Source organism: Poecilia reticulata, linkage group LG7, assembly GCF_000633615.1.
Source record: "Poecilia reticulata strain Guanapo linkage group LG7, Guppy_female_1.0+MT, whole genome shotgun sequence".
In the NCBI taxonomy this organism is placed as follows: Eukaryota; Metazoa; Chordata; class Actinopteri; order Cyprinodontiformes; family Poeciliidae; genus Poecilia; species Poecilia reticulata.
The window spans coordinates 9,976,139-9,992,906 of NC_024337.1; the positions used below are offsets into that span (position 1 = coordinate 9,976,139).

The 16,768-nt window shown below is 39.1% G+C and overlaps 3 protein-coding genes across 3 annotated transcripts in view; 2 read left to right on the forward strand and 1 right to left on the reverse strand.

Moving 5' to 3' along the window:
- Positions 1 to 1,072: 1,072 nt before the first annotated feature.
- Positions 1,073 to 8,739, reverse strand: LOC103467148 (dnaJ homolog subfamily C member 16). Its single transcript, XM_008413253.2, has 15 exons — positions 8,477 to 8,739; positions 7,146 to 7,331; positions 7,003 to 7,069; positions 6,109 to 6,433; positions 5,819 to 6,003; positions 5,626 to 5,730; positions 5,374 to 5,532; positions 5,134 to 5,264; positions 4,864 to 5,047; positions 3,968 to 4,147; positions 3,794 to 3,870; positions 3,639 to 3,719; positions 3,484 to 3,558; positions 3,221 to 3,391; positions 1,073 to 3,133 (listed from the first exon to the last, which is right to left on the reverse strand). Exons 2-15 carry the CDS (start codon positions 7,322 to 7,324, stop codon positions 2,686 to 2,688), a joined length of 2,367 nt encoding a protein of 788 aa, XP_008411475.1. The 5' UTR covers positions 7,325 to 7,331; positions 8,477 to 8,739; the 3' UTR covers positions 1,073 to 2,685.
- Positions 8,740 to 9,512: 773 nt separating this feature from the next.
- Positions 9,513 to 13,794, forward strand: casp9 (caspase 9, apoptosis-related cysteine peptidase). The gene is made up of 10 exons (XM_008413254.2): positions 9,513 to 9,869; positions 9,963 to 10,149; positions 10,236 to 10,319; positions 11,271 to 11,332; positions 11,441 to 11,617; positions 11,710 to 11,799; positions 12,224 to 12,371; positions 12,490 to 12,678; positions 12,756 to 12,865; positions 12,969 to 13,794. The coding sequence occupies exons 1-10, from the start codon at positions 9,738 to 9,740 to the stop codon at positions 13,071 to 13,073; spliced, it is 1,284 nt and encodes a 427-aa protein (XP_008411476.1). The 5' UTR covers positions 9,513 to 9,737; the 3' UTR covers positions 13,074 to 13,794.
- Positions 13,795 to 15,619: 1,825 nt separating this feature from the next.
- Positions 15,620 to 16,768, forward strand: part of LOC103467150 (L-rhamnose-binding lectin CSL2-like) — a 3,364-nt gene continuing 2,215 nt past the window's right edge. Inside the window, exons 1-6 of the mRNA XM_008413256.2 lie at positions 15,620 to 15,698; positions 15,811 to 15,843; positions 15,933 to 15,992; positions 16,077 to 16,215; positions 16,347 to 16,456; positions 16,667 to 16,741. Of these exons, the coding sequence (XP_008411478.2) occupies positions 15,674 to 15,698; positions 15,811 to 15,843; positions 15,933 to 15,992; positions 16,077 to 16,215; positions 16,347 to 16,456; positions 16,667 to 16,741 (442 nt within the window). The 5' untranslated portion in view covers positions 15,620 to 15,673. The remainder of the gene's footprint in view (positions 15,699 to 15,810; positions 15,844 to 15,932; positions 15,993 to 16,076; positions 16,216 to 16,346; positions 16,457 to 16,666; positions 16,742 to 16,768) is intronic.

Genomic DNA, 16,768 nt, shown 5'->3' on the forward strand with positions numbered 1-16,768 from the left:
ACAATATTTTGTAAATAAATAGCCCTTTACGTTGCATGAAAATGTTTACTGCTTTCAAATTGAAATTGTCACGTCCTCTGAAAGCAGGTTGTGCTAGCTGCAGTGTAGCAGAAAGTGAGTTCCTGCTCCTGCTCTCAGAGAGCGCTGAGAGAAAAAGCTTTCTCTCTCGCATGCTCTCAGTTGTGGCACCAGGGGGTGCTATAGCGCCCACTGGAAAAGTCATAGAACCCCCCTCCCCTCAAATAAAAAATATCAGATTATTTTTTWAAATATGTGGTTATTGTAATATTTTCCTTGCAAAACACAATTAATTTAGAAAAACAACCAATGATTGCATATTGAGAATTTTAAAAACCCTATCTCGCAACAGAAAATGAACTTGTATGCCTGTTTTCACCTCCAGTAAACAATTGAAAAGAGCATGTAATGTGAAAAGGGAGAGTTTTCTACAACCCAAATTTCCAAGGATGGAATCAACAGTTCAAGAAAATACTGTGGACAAAACAGAACAAAATACAAAATATAATAATATAAATTGCAGCTTTAAGTTTCGACTCTGGACACAAAATAATCTGAGAACTTCTTCTTGGTATAACATCATTTACTTTTAATTATCTTGATGCCACTACAGGCTTTCAGGTGAATACTGAAGGGCATAAAAGATTCTCCACTTGGAACTGTTTGTTAAAATATAAATAAAAACAGAAAAAAAAATCTTCTATAAAAATAATGCACTTTTGTTCATTCTTATCTTCATAAACATGCCCATGTTATTTCCTATCAGAAAACGATTTCTTAGTAAAATAAAACTTACTTTAAATCAAAAGTTCGTGGCATGAATATTTGGGCTTGCATTTTTCATAACCGTTTCCCCCACTTGGCCACCTCTGACGTAAACATTTCTAAATGTAAAGGAATCGCTGATGGAAGTAAATATTTGATATATTTAAATGTTTTGCTTGGGCCAGATCAGATGTAGGTTATAGGTTTGCTCCCTGAAGCCAAAACGCTGAATTACTAAAGTGAAATAACAACACAAGGTACAAGAGTAAGTTTGACTGCACATGTTAAATGGAATTCATAAGACAAATAAATAACTTTAATAAATATCAGCAAATATTTACAGCAAAATGATACAGTGGTAAAGTTGTATTAACAAATATGAATAAAACCAATAGAAAAAGATAGGAAATATATTTTATTGTCTTGTCCAAAATGATCGGCTAAGTCAGACTCTTCATGAATACCAAAGAAAAGACTCAAGATGTCAAAATGAATTCACAATTCTTTTCTTTATTAACAAACCTGTTTGGTGCTCTGGGCAAATAAAATGCAACACATTAAATGAATGTGACACAACCTGGAACAATTTACTGGAGTATATGTTTTCATATAAATGTCACACAGAATTAAATAACATAAATATTTCAATGAGTTTAAAAGGACACCGTTTTTAAGATACAAACTCAACATGATTGTAGTAAGCAATAGCAAACTAATTTAAACAGTATTTGCAAGCTCTGTTTAAATTATTAGAAAAAAGTATCAAACAGTTTCACTTTCACTCATGGACAGAGGACGGTGTATCAGTACATTGTAGCGTCTCTTAGAAAATATGCAAGTCTTAGAAAAATGCTGTCGGGTTCAAGGCTACACACAGCTACTGTCTGTTAAGTTGATTTAAGCAGGAGAAGGCTACTGAACTGAAGGGTTATTTGAAAAACTCATTTGTTAAATGTTCACAGGTATAATACACTTTGCATCTAACAAAAGCAAGAGCGTGTTTTCTTTTTCTGCTGGAGCACAGGACCAAGGAAGACCACAGCGTGCACCTTCAGATTATTACAGCAGTATAGTCTGTTTCCAAAAATGTGTATATTTTTCAGATGCATAAAAAGGCCAAGACATTAGATATTAGTTTCATGCATCTTTATTCACAGTTTTCCCCCCTTTAAACACAGCTTTATAACTGCTTAAGTAATTACATGGATTTTATGAGAACTTTCCAAAACCAACAACAAATCAGCCACAAGCGATTCGTASCACAGCAGCACAAAGGTTAGACACGAGGCAGCAGGAAGCTAAATTCCCCATCTTCAGCCTTTCTGTGACTGTCTGAAAATRGATTATCTATGTTGCACAGCTTCTGACTTGCTGACCCATTGTCAGCAGGAGCAGAGGTGGCCACAGTGATTTTATTATTCCATTTTATTGTCTGAGTAAAGTGTAGAAAGAGCACAGTATTATGAGACTGTGATGGCGGGGCATGGTATTATTTCCAGCTGCAGAAGTAGAGTTGATAAAGTGGATCAGGGAACAGCAGCAGGATGAGGGTGATCGGCACAAGCTGTGCCGGGTTTCTGATCCGTCTCTCTGTTCTTAATTATAGTAGGGAGCTGGGGTTCAGACACGGAAAAACCAGCGAAACTTAAGGGGTTAGGAGTTGTGTTTGGGAATCAAAAATAAAGAATAAACATTGCTAAAGGTTGCTTGGGGTTATTTTCGAAGGGGAAACCAGCAGCACGTTCACAGAGCTCCTCAATGGTTAATTAACCTATGTTTATTCTGTTTATCAGAAATTTGCTCCATTTAAGGTCTATAATAGAAAACGGCATATTTAGCCAAACCTCCTGCATAAAAGAAGCTATGTCACAGGAGTTGAAGATGAAGTCTTTCCACTTTGACCTACTTACTTGGTGTGATCTTATCAAGCCCTGGCCAGGCAGGAACGTAGTAACGAGGCAAGGTGCCCTCCATGAGTCTTTCCATCCAAAGCCCCAGTCGGTCCAGTTTGTGGTGAATCTGCAGGGTGGATGTGCTGCGGGACCGACTGGATTTGCGTTGAGGATGACCGTCACGGGAACCGGGCCTCGGCTTGCCCACTGACGTCCCTGCTTCGTCTTCAGACGACTTCCCGTCGAGGTCCTCTCCGGTGTAGACCGGCTTGAAGAGACACAAATACTTTTTGTGGCCRTTCAGGGCCAGCACAAACCCGGTGTAGTCCGTTTTACGGCTCCCGCTGTCATCCTCGTCCGCATCGATCTGCGCCGCGTCCTGTGCGTACTCCAGCAGCGTGCTCATCCACTCGCTGTGCTTGTCGAGGTTCAGGAAGGAGAAGTGCAGCGTCTGGGTCCTGCAGAAGAAAAGGGGTACTGAGAACGCGTGTCTAAAATTCCACACGKAAAACTGATACGGCGCGTGAAGTTCATTGAGCGTTTACCCTGTGAAAGAATACACCTCTTTGGCAAACTTGCTAAGAAGGATATTTTTGGAGGCATCAGTGAGAACCAGGACTATATTGATGTGTCCAGGCCTCAGCTTCACCARGTTGCTGATGTAGGTGATGTCGGTCAGCTCTGTCACCTCCACAAAATTCTTTTTTGGAGGTCGGCTGAAATGAATATCAACACAAAGTTTAAAAAAAAAAAAAAAAAAGGCATAAATCTTTAATTTAATGCAGGGTTGCTTGAGGAGTATTCTTGCCTCCCTGAAGATCCATTTTCTGCCTTAATTCCATCCTTCACCTTTGGTTTCATCTGTTTATCTTCACTGGAGTCACTGCAACCAGAGGAATTATACTCGTGTTTTTTGTTTTTTGTCTCTCGCGTTTTACTCAGAACCTCACAGACAGAACCCACCTGAAGGCCTGGATCACCACAGTTCCGAACAAGATGAACAAAGCAGAGAAGATGAGGGACAGAAGAGGCATCATCTCACGCCTGAAAGTGAATAATTTCACAGTTGGAAAGTTTCTCTCATAAAGTATGCTTTAAAACTAAAAGCAATTACCTACCAGTTGTTATGAAGAATATCATCAATAACTTCTGAGAGGTAGTCATAAGACGCATAGATCCACCGGACTACAAACATCTAAAGAGGAAAAATATGAACAGTGCTGAGAGACAGAACAGCTGTTTGGCTTTAAGTAACCACTGCAATGCAACCATTGTCTTCAAAATGATCGTACCGAAGCAAACTCGTTGTTGAGTTCAGGTAGCATGGCATCGTGTATGAGGATGGACGGGTCCTTCTGAAGTCGTTCCAGTTCTTCCAGGAGACGCAGCTTGTCCTCCTCGCTGCCGTTCCAGGCCGTAACTGGTTTGAACAAAGCTTTGCCGGCTGTGTTTCTCCTCTCCAGTATTACCACCTGCGCATGCACACCCACACACACGCATACACACACACACACACAAATTAAAACCTTACAAAGGACTGAAAGAAGGGAGTTAAAAGAAAAGGATTCAAAGACGGACAAAGGAAAGATTCAAGAAGGTACGGAAGTAAAGACCGGAGGACGAAAGGAAGCAAAGCACAGAGCATAAGCGAGGAAGGAAGGAAGCAAAGCACAGAGCATAAGCGAGGAAGGAAGGAAGGAAGGAAGGAAGGAAGGAAGGAAGGAAGGAAGGAAGGAAGGAANAGGAAGGAAGGAAGGAAGGAAGGAAGGAAGGAAGGAAGGAAGGAAGGAAGGAAGGAAGGAAGGAAGGAAGGAAGGAAGGAAGGAAGGAAGGAAGAACACACAAGGTACCACCATCGCAATAGTAGAACACAATAGTCCTGTAACTGATGGGTTGCTGACAAAACCTACTCATTTGACAGGGATTGACAGGTGACATCATGCCAATTGGAAACAAAAAGAACCAATACTAGAAAAGGCACTGCAGTTTACCACTACTGCCATGAATACTGGACCCTCAACGAGGGTGAATGGAAAATGGAGCATCCAGCATCTAAGCTCAGTGACTGAAATCAACAATGTGTGGAAGAAATCCCCAAAACCAATGTTAAGTACAGACTTTAAATACTTACAAATGTTTGTACCATTTCATTACAGTGCTTTTGTACATGCTGTTTGGGGCACTGTACCTGCGGCGTTGACTGAGAGTTGTCCTCACTGTGCATGAGGATGTCACAGAGTGGTTGCTGCAGCCGTTGGTACACATAAGCAAACCTCACAACATCCCTTGTGTTGGTAGATGCAAATGAGAGAAATTCCTGGTTTCCAGAGGAATATGTCTCTTCATCAGTTGTCATCAACAGAACGCAGAATCTGAGGAGACCAGAGGTCAGTGGAATAAACTCAGAAAAGAAAGGCCTGAAAATGTGATAGCGCTGACATCAATTAGATCTCCTTACTTCCTGCGTCTGTGAAACTGTTTGACAGGACAAAGCTCATCAAAGAGCTTCTGATTGACGAGCCGTGGTGCAAGGAGGAACTTGTTGTTTGACATGAACTCATCGATGATTTGTTTCTTCATTCCTTTAGCCTGCAGAGCGAGGAGATGCTGCATTTTAACTACATGCTAAGAGAAATCATTCTAATATTAAACAATGACAGAAAGACATCAGATTTTTGCACGTGTTGCTTTAAAGTACTTGTATAATGTCAGCAGGCTTGTCCGTGTTCTCCTTGAAGACCAGCATGGTCGGAGCATAAGTGTTAATGTTAAACCGTTTCTGCAGTTCGGCCGTCTCCGCAAGGCCCTGGTCCACATAACCAAACTGCAGATAGTCCTTGTAAGCAAACGCTGCCAGCTACAAAGACATAATCACAAGTTAGCAGCCGACATGGTTACATTCGTGAAACCTCAAATTTATTTCGCATTAACAAACATGACTGGAACCTACTTTGAACAACAGAGGGACGGCAGGAACTTGATCAAACAGAAGCACATGTGGCTTGTTGAGCTCATGCCAGCTGCTTAAGAACTGCTGCTCATTTTTGTCGGTGATCTGAAGTACAGAAAATATACAATGCTGCGTGTATTTCTTTTCATTTGATAAAATGCACATCAGGCTGATCAGACACTGATATATTTACCCTCTCCACAACTCTCTGAGGGAGGAGGTCTTCAACAAACTGCCTCAGGTGTTCTTTTGCTACGGCATAATGGAAAAACGTCACCTTTCCACTGATGACACCAAGTATGGACGGGGTGCGGTGGGCGCCGAGGTGATTGGCTAAACGCCTCTCGTAGCCAACGTCGACCACACCTATTCCGACGCCTGCAAAAGCCAAGACATTTACAAATACGTTTGCATTTTCTCAACCGACTAAAGTAGTTTTATGTGGCTCAGAGTTGCTGGTTGAATTTCCATCCAATTTCAGACCTAGACCCTCCATCTCTTGCACCACTTCCTTCCACACGGGCTCGATGTGGATGCAGCTGAAGCACCAGTCGGAGGTGATCTTTATCAGGTACGGCCTCCTGTAGCTGTCGGGCACCACCTCGCTGACGTACTGGCTGAAGTGCAGCGTGTACTTGCTGTCGGTGAAGTCCCTGTGGTTCTTCGTGTTGAATGGGAAGTTGAAGAAGGACTCGTCAAAGTAGAAGTTGTCTTGGCGTTGTCTGTATCGGCTGCTGCTGTAGGCTTGGGTGTCATCAGTCTGCCCGTAGCGGTCATAGTTGGCACGTCTGTCCTCGCTGGACAGGATCTGGATTGCAGACCAAGCAAGTATTAGCTTAGATGACATTTTGCAGTCACACACGCATTGTTCAGACGCAAGTGTTGAGTTGGGTCTTTAATGATGCCTTTTTGACACAAACTTTTCTGGCAGTAAATCAGATGCTCAGTATGACGCTGCTTCCACCATGCTAGGTAGGAATGTTTGTAGGTTTGAAAGTCTCACTTTATCCTCACTTCCACTGAGTAGTACGACACAAGCCCAAGCTGGTGTGGTCCAGTGCACTATTTTGTCTATTTTTGATGTAAAAGCAGCCCCTACATCCTACCCATACTATGGCCTCTTTGACCGGCCTTCACTAGTAGGACAAAGGTACGGTACTGTTAGGGTGGACCTATTGGTGTCACACAGTACAGTCTATTGATTGGGGGATAGAAATATTTTTAAATATGCATATAATGTTTAAATATTTGTCATTGCACTAGTATGACTCCATGTTGGGAAAGCCTGCAGAACTATTGAACCTAAACGACTTTTTAAAAATTGACAAGAAAGTTTGGCTTCTTGGAATGAAAGGATATAAAAGTATGTAGACAAACCTCATAAGACTTTGTGATCTTGATAAACATGTCCTCAGCACCTGGATCTTTGTTTTTGTCAGGATGCCTTGAGAAGGACAAGTTCATTAGCTATGAACTGTGAAGAGACCAGTGAGAGTGATAGCATTTTGGAAAAAACTCACCATTCTTTAGCGAGGCGCTTGTAGACCTTCTTGATCTCTGCCTGGCTTGCACTCCTGGTTACTCCCAGTATTTTGTAGGGGTCCATCTCAGGGGCTGCGTGGCTTGCTCCTGCCAGTAGGACAGAGAGGACCACCACAGCCATCACAGCCAAAGGTGGATTCATGATTGACCCGGCCATCGGTCACCTTCAACCCATCAAAGAAACCACATATAAAGTCATATGTTAAAACAAAAAAAGACCTTTTGAATCTTTTAGTGAAATTCAAGCAATTTGAATTTTGCAGAAATTCAAACTGTTTGAGGAAAATGCGTTTTCTGCTGAGGAATAAAGAAGGATGCCTCCACATTTATTCCTGTTTAAATTACCTAAAATCCCACCAGTTGATGAGCATAATCATTACTTGGCATTTTGTAGGAGGGTTTGCACTCTTTAAACTTTAGATATTTAGTTTGGGGTTCTGACTGTTGAAGCGAACATCATGGTCCAACAGGGTTTCTTTGCCACCAACAATCGGCAGGAGCTTGAGGAAAATATAAAATCTGTAAAAATCTTAAGCTGAAACAGAACTGGACCATGAAACACGAAAATGATACAACACCCAAGTAAATTCACTACAAACTTGCTAGTACACTTCCCTCCTGAGGGATAAGATATTAGATTTCTATTCTACRACAACAACTGAACAAAAAAAACAAAACAAAAAAAGAAAAGAAAATCCTAGGCTATACCGAAGCTTAGACCKAACGTTGTAAGATGCTATGTGGTGAGACAAGACMCCCCTTGAACATCTCACAGCTGACAATGTGGAATGGAGCAAATTTCCTGATGATACAAATCATTAGATGACTATAAGTGTGTCACTGAAGTTATTTCAGTAAGAGTAGCTTTTGAGAGTAGAATATCMGTTTTTTTCAAAATTGGATACAACAGTTTGGTTAATATATTTTGCTTAATGAATAAAATAAATTAAACTATTGTAGGTGTTAGTAAATYCCTTCCTTCTCAAAAAATAYGAGATATCAATATATGGYCATTTCTTGTGCGTGTGTCAATGTTTTCACGTCTGTGTACTGCCATATTTTATCATCATTATCGACCCCACATAAAACTAGACCGTAGTACTTGACATCATGGTTCAGCTTGTACGCTTGTTAATGAGATACAGCGGTTTATCCGAAACGGTGAAGATAAATTAAACYACAACTGCTTACAAAAGTAAACGACACAGCAGCGGACTGTAAGAATTTAACCGAATGTTTTAAAGCTGTGACATCAATGTAACCCCTCTTGAATAACGACTGTATGCTAATTTTGTTAAGGGTTAGTTACCACAGGGGCTGCAGCTTCTCCAGCTTGCTTCAGTCACCCCGGCTTGATGCAGTCAACCAGTGCAACGCCACATACTTAGGATACATATGGTTCCTTTCCAGATCCTCGTCCCTGGCTAAAATTAATGTGTAAAGACCACAGACTGCACTAGAGGTTAATGTACTGGGCGTGTTCCGCAGCATCCTACAGAACCTCCAGCACTGGCTAATGATAATCTGCTACTGCGAAACAAGAGGCCAGGAGGAGGCGCCATTTTTCGAAAGTCGCTTTGGGAAATTGAGTAGGCTGCAATTCCGCCATGTTGTGAGTGGCAGTTTCTTCATAGACRCTGGAAACTTGGGTTTTCGAATAAAAGAAACACTAAAGTCGACACCTTCAACAAACTTTAACTACTTRTTTTTATATACAATAAGATATGTAAGTTGTAACATCAATGATAGTAAATGATTATACATAAATTAACTCAAACTCAAATAAGACTTAGTTTATATTATTATTATTATTATTATTATTATTATTATTATTATTATTATTATTATTATTATTATTATTTACAGTTATCTCAATTTAGATTCTGAGTTAAAGCTATTTTCAGTCAACCAGGAAGTCAGATAGAATTTAATAGAAACAGCCTTTATCGCCACACAATTGGGAAATTCAGGTGTAACAACATTATCAATATGTATTGGTTCACAGAGAAGATTAATGTATTGGTTCACAGAGAAGATTAAAAAGTGATAGAAATATACATGTAAGTATATGATAAAATCAATCATAATAATGTTAAAGATTATAACATTAAAAATACTGCCGTTATCAGAAATAGAAATATAATAGGAAAATGTACAACGGGTACTAGTTTTGCTAGAGAAAACTTTGGACTATTTCTAATTTTTATTTAGATTTTTTAATAGTTTAACAGCTCGGATCGTAAGAGTGTCACCGCACGTTGGATGTTTAAACGAGATACGCTGTGAAATAATCAAACGCACATTGTTGTTTTTCTTCCCTGCTTTGACCAATCAGAAGAGACAACTGTGATGTAAATAAGGAAGTAGCTTGTGCAACCGAGAAAAAATGAGCCGTGATATCAGCCTTCTACGTGTGAAAGAACAAGTTTCGTTTTTACGAAACGGTAGGTTTCTTGAAAAGATAAAAAAAAAAAACAGGCAAAAAAACAAACAAAAAAACACATTATCAGGTACAGATTTTCTGTACACCTCTGCTTTTACCGATCAGTTATTTATACGGTAGCTGAAGAATGGAGGAGCAACACAAGAAAATTCTTCAACGAAACAGGATCAATTTAGTCACACTTATGGATCCTTTAGCCCTCTGTGAGCCTCTTTTTGAAAAGGGAGTTTTCACCATGGACATGATTGATACGATAAAGGTAAGACATCATGGTAAATGTCACTGTGTTTGAGTAATTGCACTCAGGACAAAAGTAAAATGACAAAGACTTTGCGACGGTGTCTTCTGTCAGAGCTCGGGGACCAGACGAGACCAGGCCAGGCAGTTAGTCCGGGACTTAGAGACCCGAGGGAGTCGAGCCTTTCCGTTATTCCTGGAGAGCCTACGTGAGTCGGGTCAGCAGAGYTTGATAGAAACTCTAACCAGGGTTCCATCATTACCCACAGCGGTCCGCCCTGTTGTGCAACCTCTGCCCATCTGTAAGTTAGACACAAGCAGCATTCACCGTGACTTTTTTTTTTAACACAGTAAACTCTAATCTTTTTATCCATCCTGCCTCTTCCAGCCTCTCCTATGGATGTTAATAAACAAAGTAAATATATTGTCCCCATATGTCCCATAGAGAGGCCCGATAAGTCTTCCAGTCCAAGTAAGAGAAACACATTTTTATATACCTTTTTAATAAATGTAAATAAGCCCATAAGTTGTTTTTTGTTGTTGTTTTTTTMTAGAAAAAACATTCTAATGTACAAATGTTGCCAGTTTATTTAAGGTTGTCTGTTTTGTTATGTCTGCTGAATCKTAGTCACATTCAAAGGATATACCGAAATAACAAATGAARTCAATAAATTACCATTTCCGTGTTTGGTTGAAAGCACAACAAAATAATCTTGGCCCTTACCTTATAATTCTGTCAAGTCTGCATTGAAATTCTGCTCTCCAAATGTGATTGTTGGACATAAGWGCAAAAATTGATCTTCCCTCCAAACGTGTTCATTGCTATTGGCTTACTAAATTATGAGAATAAATTTTAAGATAAAAAATAACTCATTCTGTCTTGAACAGTTTTGATAATTATCAGGTATATACGATTTCAAATGAAAAGTCCAGTGTATAAAATAACATTTGTTTCACTGTCCAGTTAAAGAACAATTTAAATGAGTTATAAAACATTAAAATAACACATTTATTTTAAAAAATCATAAACAGTGAATTCTTTTAAAATTGCAGGACTTTATTTGTTGTAAAGTACACTTTCTCAACTATTGATAAACTGATGTACAAATCCCATTGCTAGAGTGCAACTATGTTTGGATACCGTTTGTACATCATGCAAATCAAGGTAATATGTCAAATACAGACTGATTGGCCAAGGAATAGATGCATTAGATGCTGGGGCGGGGGGGGGGGAAGGTATTAAAATGTAATTATCTGTCCCATTGTTTACATTGGGATTTCATCCAATGTAAACAAAGTATAAAAGCAGGTGGATCCATCAATCCATCTGCTTTTATGCTTTAAAATATGCAAAGTGATACAAACTGATGCACATTATTGAGCTGCAATGTATGTAGGTACTTGAATGTATATAATCCTACAGCACCTGAGAAGGAGTACTTAAAACCAAGGCCAGAAGGCAGGACACGCCGAGATAGTCTTCAGGTAAGTGCCATTTAATTTTCACTGATGTTCTTATTTTGGTAATTGTCTGGATAGACAATATAAGATCTGGTTRCATATTGTTGATTTTTCTGTATTTTTGTGTGGCAGAGCTATAAAATGGATTCCAGTCCATGTGGTTATTGCCTCATCATAAACAATGCAGACTTTGAGCCTCAAAGTGAGCTCAGCAATCGCAAAGGTTCCAACATAGACAGTGAAAAGCTGGAGAGAAGATTCTTGGCACTCAACTTTACTGTGGAAGTCAAGACAAATCTGAAGCAAAGAGTGAGTCTTTTCTTCTACGACTGTTTCTGAAATGGTGTAAAAAAAAAAAAAAAAAAAAAGGCAGCTCATCTAACTCTTTTGTCTCATTTCAGCAAATCAGACATGAACTGTCAGCTTTGTCCAGAAAGGATCACTCTCAATATGACTGCTGTGTGGTTATCATGCTCTCCCATGGGACTGAGGTCAGTCTTCAGGTTTTCCTTTTTTTTCCTAAATCAGTTACAATGTTCTCAACCAACTTAAAAATATAACTTATAAATGCTACAAGTATTTCCAGTTAAACAAAATTGCTAGAAGTGTGGTAGATTTTTTCTCTCACAAATTAAAGCTGTGTTAGATTAGGCTTCTACAGAAAGGGGGGAAAGTGTTCACCAAGGGGGTCAATAAACATAAAGGAACAAAATTAGGCATAATGTAAATTTGTTTGAGAGGACATTTGTTGTGTCATTTCATAAATAAAGTAAAAGTTTATAGATTAACAGGAAAGATGGACCTATGATCTTTCAGCTACAAAAGAGTTCTGTAGAAAACTCTTTGAAACTAGATCTGTTTGATATTAAACATAGTAGGCATCTAAGAACATATGTGCTTAAATGATGCTTATAGGTGAATCATAGTCGTTTTCCTGGCGCTGTGTATGGAACAGACGGGTCTCACATCACAGTTCAGTACATCACAACTTTGTTCAACGGCAAGAACTGCCCTTCTTTGCAAGGAAAACCCAAGCTGTTCTTCATTCAGGCCTGTGGCGGAGGTACACCAGTAAACACCAAAGAAATTCTTATTTTGATTGAAAGTCAAAATTGAAATGTGCAAAAAAAAAAAAAAACCCAAAAAAACATTCTCACAGAGACGCTTTTCCTGTCTTTAAGATGAAAGAGACGTAGGATTTGAGGCGTCTCCTGAGGAGACTAGYCCGTCGGTGGGCGGGCAAGACGACCAGACAGATGCCATCCCGACGTCGTCCAGCAGCGAGTCTCTGAGYATGACTGACGAGGTGGATGCCAGAACATCACTGCCCACCCCAAGTGACATCCTGGTGTCCTACTCTACCTTCCCTGGTATGTCTGAACTTTTAAGTCATGTGTGTAGTCACCGAGAACATCCTGCCAGCCTAATGGCTCTTTGACCAATTCAGGTTTCGTTTCCTGGAGAGACACTCAGGCAGGTTCTTGGTACATCGAAACACTGGACCGCATCCTTGAGGAGAACGCAGCCACTCATGACTTGGCCACCATGCTGATGATGGTGAGTTTCACTTATTAGACCACCACAAAAAGCTTCCCTGTCACCTATCAAGATCTTTTTAAACAACCACAATCATCTCCTGCGTGTCACGGTTTGTTTTCAGGTTAACAACGAAGTTTCCCAAAACTCTGCAAAAGGGCTGTACAAGCAGATGCCTGGTTCCTTTAACTTCCTTCGAAAACTTCTCTACTTTCAAACCTCTCCATAGTGGAAGACTGTTCCTCTTCTGAACGTATTTGWCTACTTAATTGTCAAATGTGGGAATTTTTTTTATCAATTTTGTAAGTGTTGTTGGAAATAATGGCTCAATGTGGATATTTTTAACTGTTGCTTAGATKTCTACATGGACTTCCTGGGTATAATGTAGTGGCAATTCTACTCAGACTATGAATKTCTACTGTAGACGTTTTACTTTGAGTTGATTTATTGGTGGGGACTTTGTTCTTGTATAAGCCAAGAAAATAAATGGATCCACAATCTCATGCTGTACATTAGGTTTAAGATAATGTTTTATTTCTGCTCTTCAGTAGCTTAAAAAAGACACCATCTCTACTTTGTTCATTTATCTCCCGTTATTGTATGATCGGTTGTACTTGTACACAAACGTGAATGTGCATAGTCTGAAAGAAAATGGTAGAAAAAAAGAGAAAACGTCTTGTGAGAGTTTGGAGAACAGTTTGGGTCAAGACCAAACAGCTGGGAAGGTCTATAAATCAATTGTTCTCGCAAATAACGTCTCATCTACTGGACTCAAGTTCCTTTTAATTATATGTGTTCTCTTTCCGCTGTCGATTGTAAATATTTCTCCATTGTACTCAAATATTTTCAATGTCTTTAAGTTTGCCTTTGCTCTTTTCAGCTGATGTGATGAAAGATGTGCAATTTACATGGCATCGCTTCCAATTACATAAAGCACCTTTTACTATTAAGTCGTCTAGWCTTTCTTGATTAATACTTGTCAAGCTTCTAACAAAACAAAAAATCACAATATTCCCCTTGAATCCCCACAAGTTTTATGAACATTTTCAAGTGGCCTTTTTCTTCCAAGGTGTCTCTTATTAAAGACAATCCAATTTAAGTGCACCCCAATATTTGTTTTACCTAATAAAAGTTTATTTTACTCAACAGGGACTTCTCAATCCATTTAGACTGAGATGTCTAAATCTTTCTTTTAAATCTTCCTTATAATAATGATGTTCCTCAGTGGAGATATATATACATGTGTGTGTTTGTATTTGGTTAATCATACTAGGCACATCTCAGATATTCAGAAAAGTTACTTCAAGACAGCGAAAGTTTATTTCCTACTCATCATTGCAAAAACAAATAAATTCTGATATGAAAAGAGTCRGCACTACTCCAAAATATGGCTGCAAGAGCTGTCCAACACGTTACATCTGGAAAAATAAAACGTTCGTTGAAGGATAGTACATCACTGTTTCAGAGCATTTGGCAACCCTTTAGTGATTTCTTACAAGCTATGTCTGTATGAATAACACATTTATGAACATTCCTACCTCTGAAATGTTTATATCAGTTTGCTTCTTTTTTTGTTGTTAATGTCTGCTTTTTTTTTACATTCTTGTACAACAAACTTGAGCTCTTCTTTGTAAATTAAAAATATTTATAATGTAAAGTGCTTCATAGAAATGACTCAATCTGCAGTTGAGAAAGTTAGTGCAACTATACTTAACCAATTTAATGAGGCACATATTAATGAATGTCACAGTGTTACTTTTATCCATAAACTATTAAAACAAAGCTGTATCATAAAGTTACTTTATGATACAGTATCATAAAGTAACTTTATGATACAGTATCATAAAGTAACTTTATGATACTGTATCATACCTAAGGATGATGTATCCTTAGGTATCTCTAAAGAGACTGTTACCACCTGTGTGGACAACGTTGTAGCATCTTTTAACTTTAAGACCCATCAAACACAAGGATGAGTCTGTAACTGAAACTGTAAACGCTCTAAGCCATTAAGGCATGCTTATTATTTTAATCCTTCCAGAGTGAGTATTCGTAACAACACCCTGTGGGAAAAATTAGATCTCAAATCTTAATTCATTATTRCCACCTTAAAACAATATAGAAGGATGTACTTTTTGTCAGGATTCAGAATCTAATTGCCAAATTCAACACTGATTAATCAGAACAAGGTTGCACGGATTCTAATTTGCATGCTACTTAAATATATCTAGAGTTTAGTTAGGGGCAGCTGCAGCAAGGTGTTGCAATTGTAGTAAAAAAAAAAAAAAAGGTTGTTGGCTCCAAACCCAGTCAGGGACAATCAACATGGATTAATTAATTAATGTTCTCTATATGCATGGTTCATTCTGGATGCTGCAGTTCAACAATCAGCATGTTAGGGATAATTGTCTAAGTTTCCCATTGTTTTTGTGTGTACCTGTCTGTCTTTGGTTATTTGTCCTGTGTGGTGTTGCCCTACTTGAGGCTGTTCCGAGTCTCGCGTATTGTACTCTTTCCAGTCCCTCTTGTCTCCCGCTGATCTTGGCTTGGCTCACTGCTACAAGCATCTTGAACTCTTTTTTTTTTTTTTTTTTTTTTTTTCCCCTTCGCTGCTCCCAAGATGGATGTCTGCTTCATATCCCTCTTGGGGTTAAGATGTTATTGTAGATTTTTGGTGTGTTGTAGCCAGCTAAATAAGTGCCACAGGAGTCAGGTTCAGGCTTCTTATGAAAAACAGTCGGCTGCCCTAGTTTCACATGAATAAATACCAAGCAAGCCTGTTCCCACCCTCAGTCTTTCTGTTCACCAACGTTTGAATCTTCTACAACCATGATGCTCTTCAGTGCTACTTTATGTGAGTATAAACTCATAAAATTACTACTGTGGAAAAATGTCTTACTGGACGAGGTTAAATTGTTCTTGATTTGTCATATGTTAGTAAGAACTTAGTAGATCTTCTTTTCCAGATCTGGCATCAACCTGCCTGCTTGTAGATGCAGGTACTCAGCTTTTCTATCTGGTTTGAAGAAGTGTGGATACATTTCCAAGCTTCTTGTATTATAATCATACTCTTATGATGCATCCTTAGGTATCTCTAAAGAGACTGTTACCACCTGTGTGGACAACGTTGTGCATCGTCTGAGCTGTGGTATGACTTGAAACTAAAGGACTAAAAGGTTGGTTTAGTGTCAAGCTAAAACTTTTAAAGTCTTACTCAATTTTTTTCCTACAGATTTGGAGAGCGTGATAAGTGTCGAGACGTCCCTGTACGGACGTACGGACAATGTGACGTGCAGTGAAGGGACGAGTCCAGATCAGGTTTCCAACACTCACTGCTCTCTTGCTGGGGTTGCTCATGTCGTCAAGAAAAGGTACACAGTTGAAGTGGCTCAGCTATGTAGGTGTACAGTATAGAATAATTACATGCATATTTAAAGTTGGTACATGTCAGAATTTTTGTTTGTGATTCCATTTGATTTTTTAGTCATTTTTGTTCTTGCAGATGTAATGGAAAAAAGGTGTGCGAGCTGAGCACAGATGTCCTTCGAGGCTCTGATCCCTGCAGGGGCACCGCCAAATATCTGCAGACCACCTACACCTGCCTTCCCGCCTGTAGGTCACCCCGCCTGGGTTTGGTTAAGTAAAAAATGTGTTTGATTTAATTAGCTTCTTGATTGTAGTAGAGTGCTAAATACAAAAGTGATGCAGTGGAAACCAATACTTAGTAATCCAGTCATGGAGATTTATATTGCATGTACTGCCGTCGCAGCAGAACAGTTTGGAGTTAATTTTGTCATCATGTGATTTCTGTAACTTTTTCAGTTCACCGCATGACATGTGAGGACTCTTTATCACACTTAAGTTGTGGTAAGATCTTTTTTTTTTTAAATACATATAATCTACATGGCAAAAAAAAATATTATA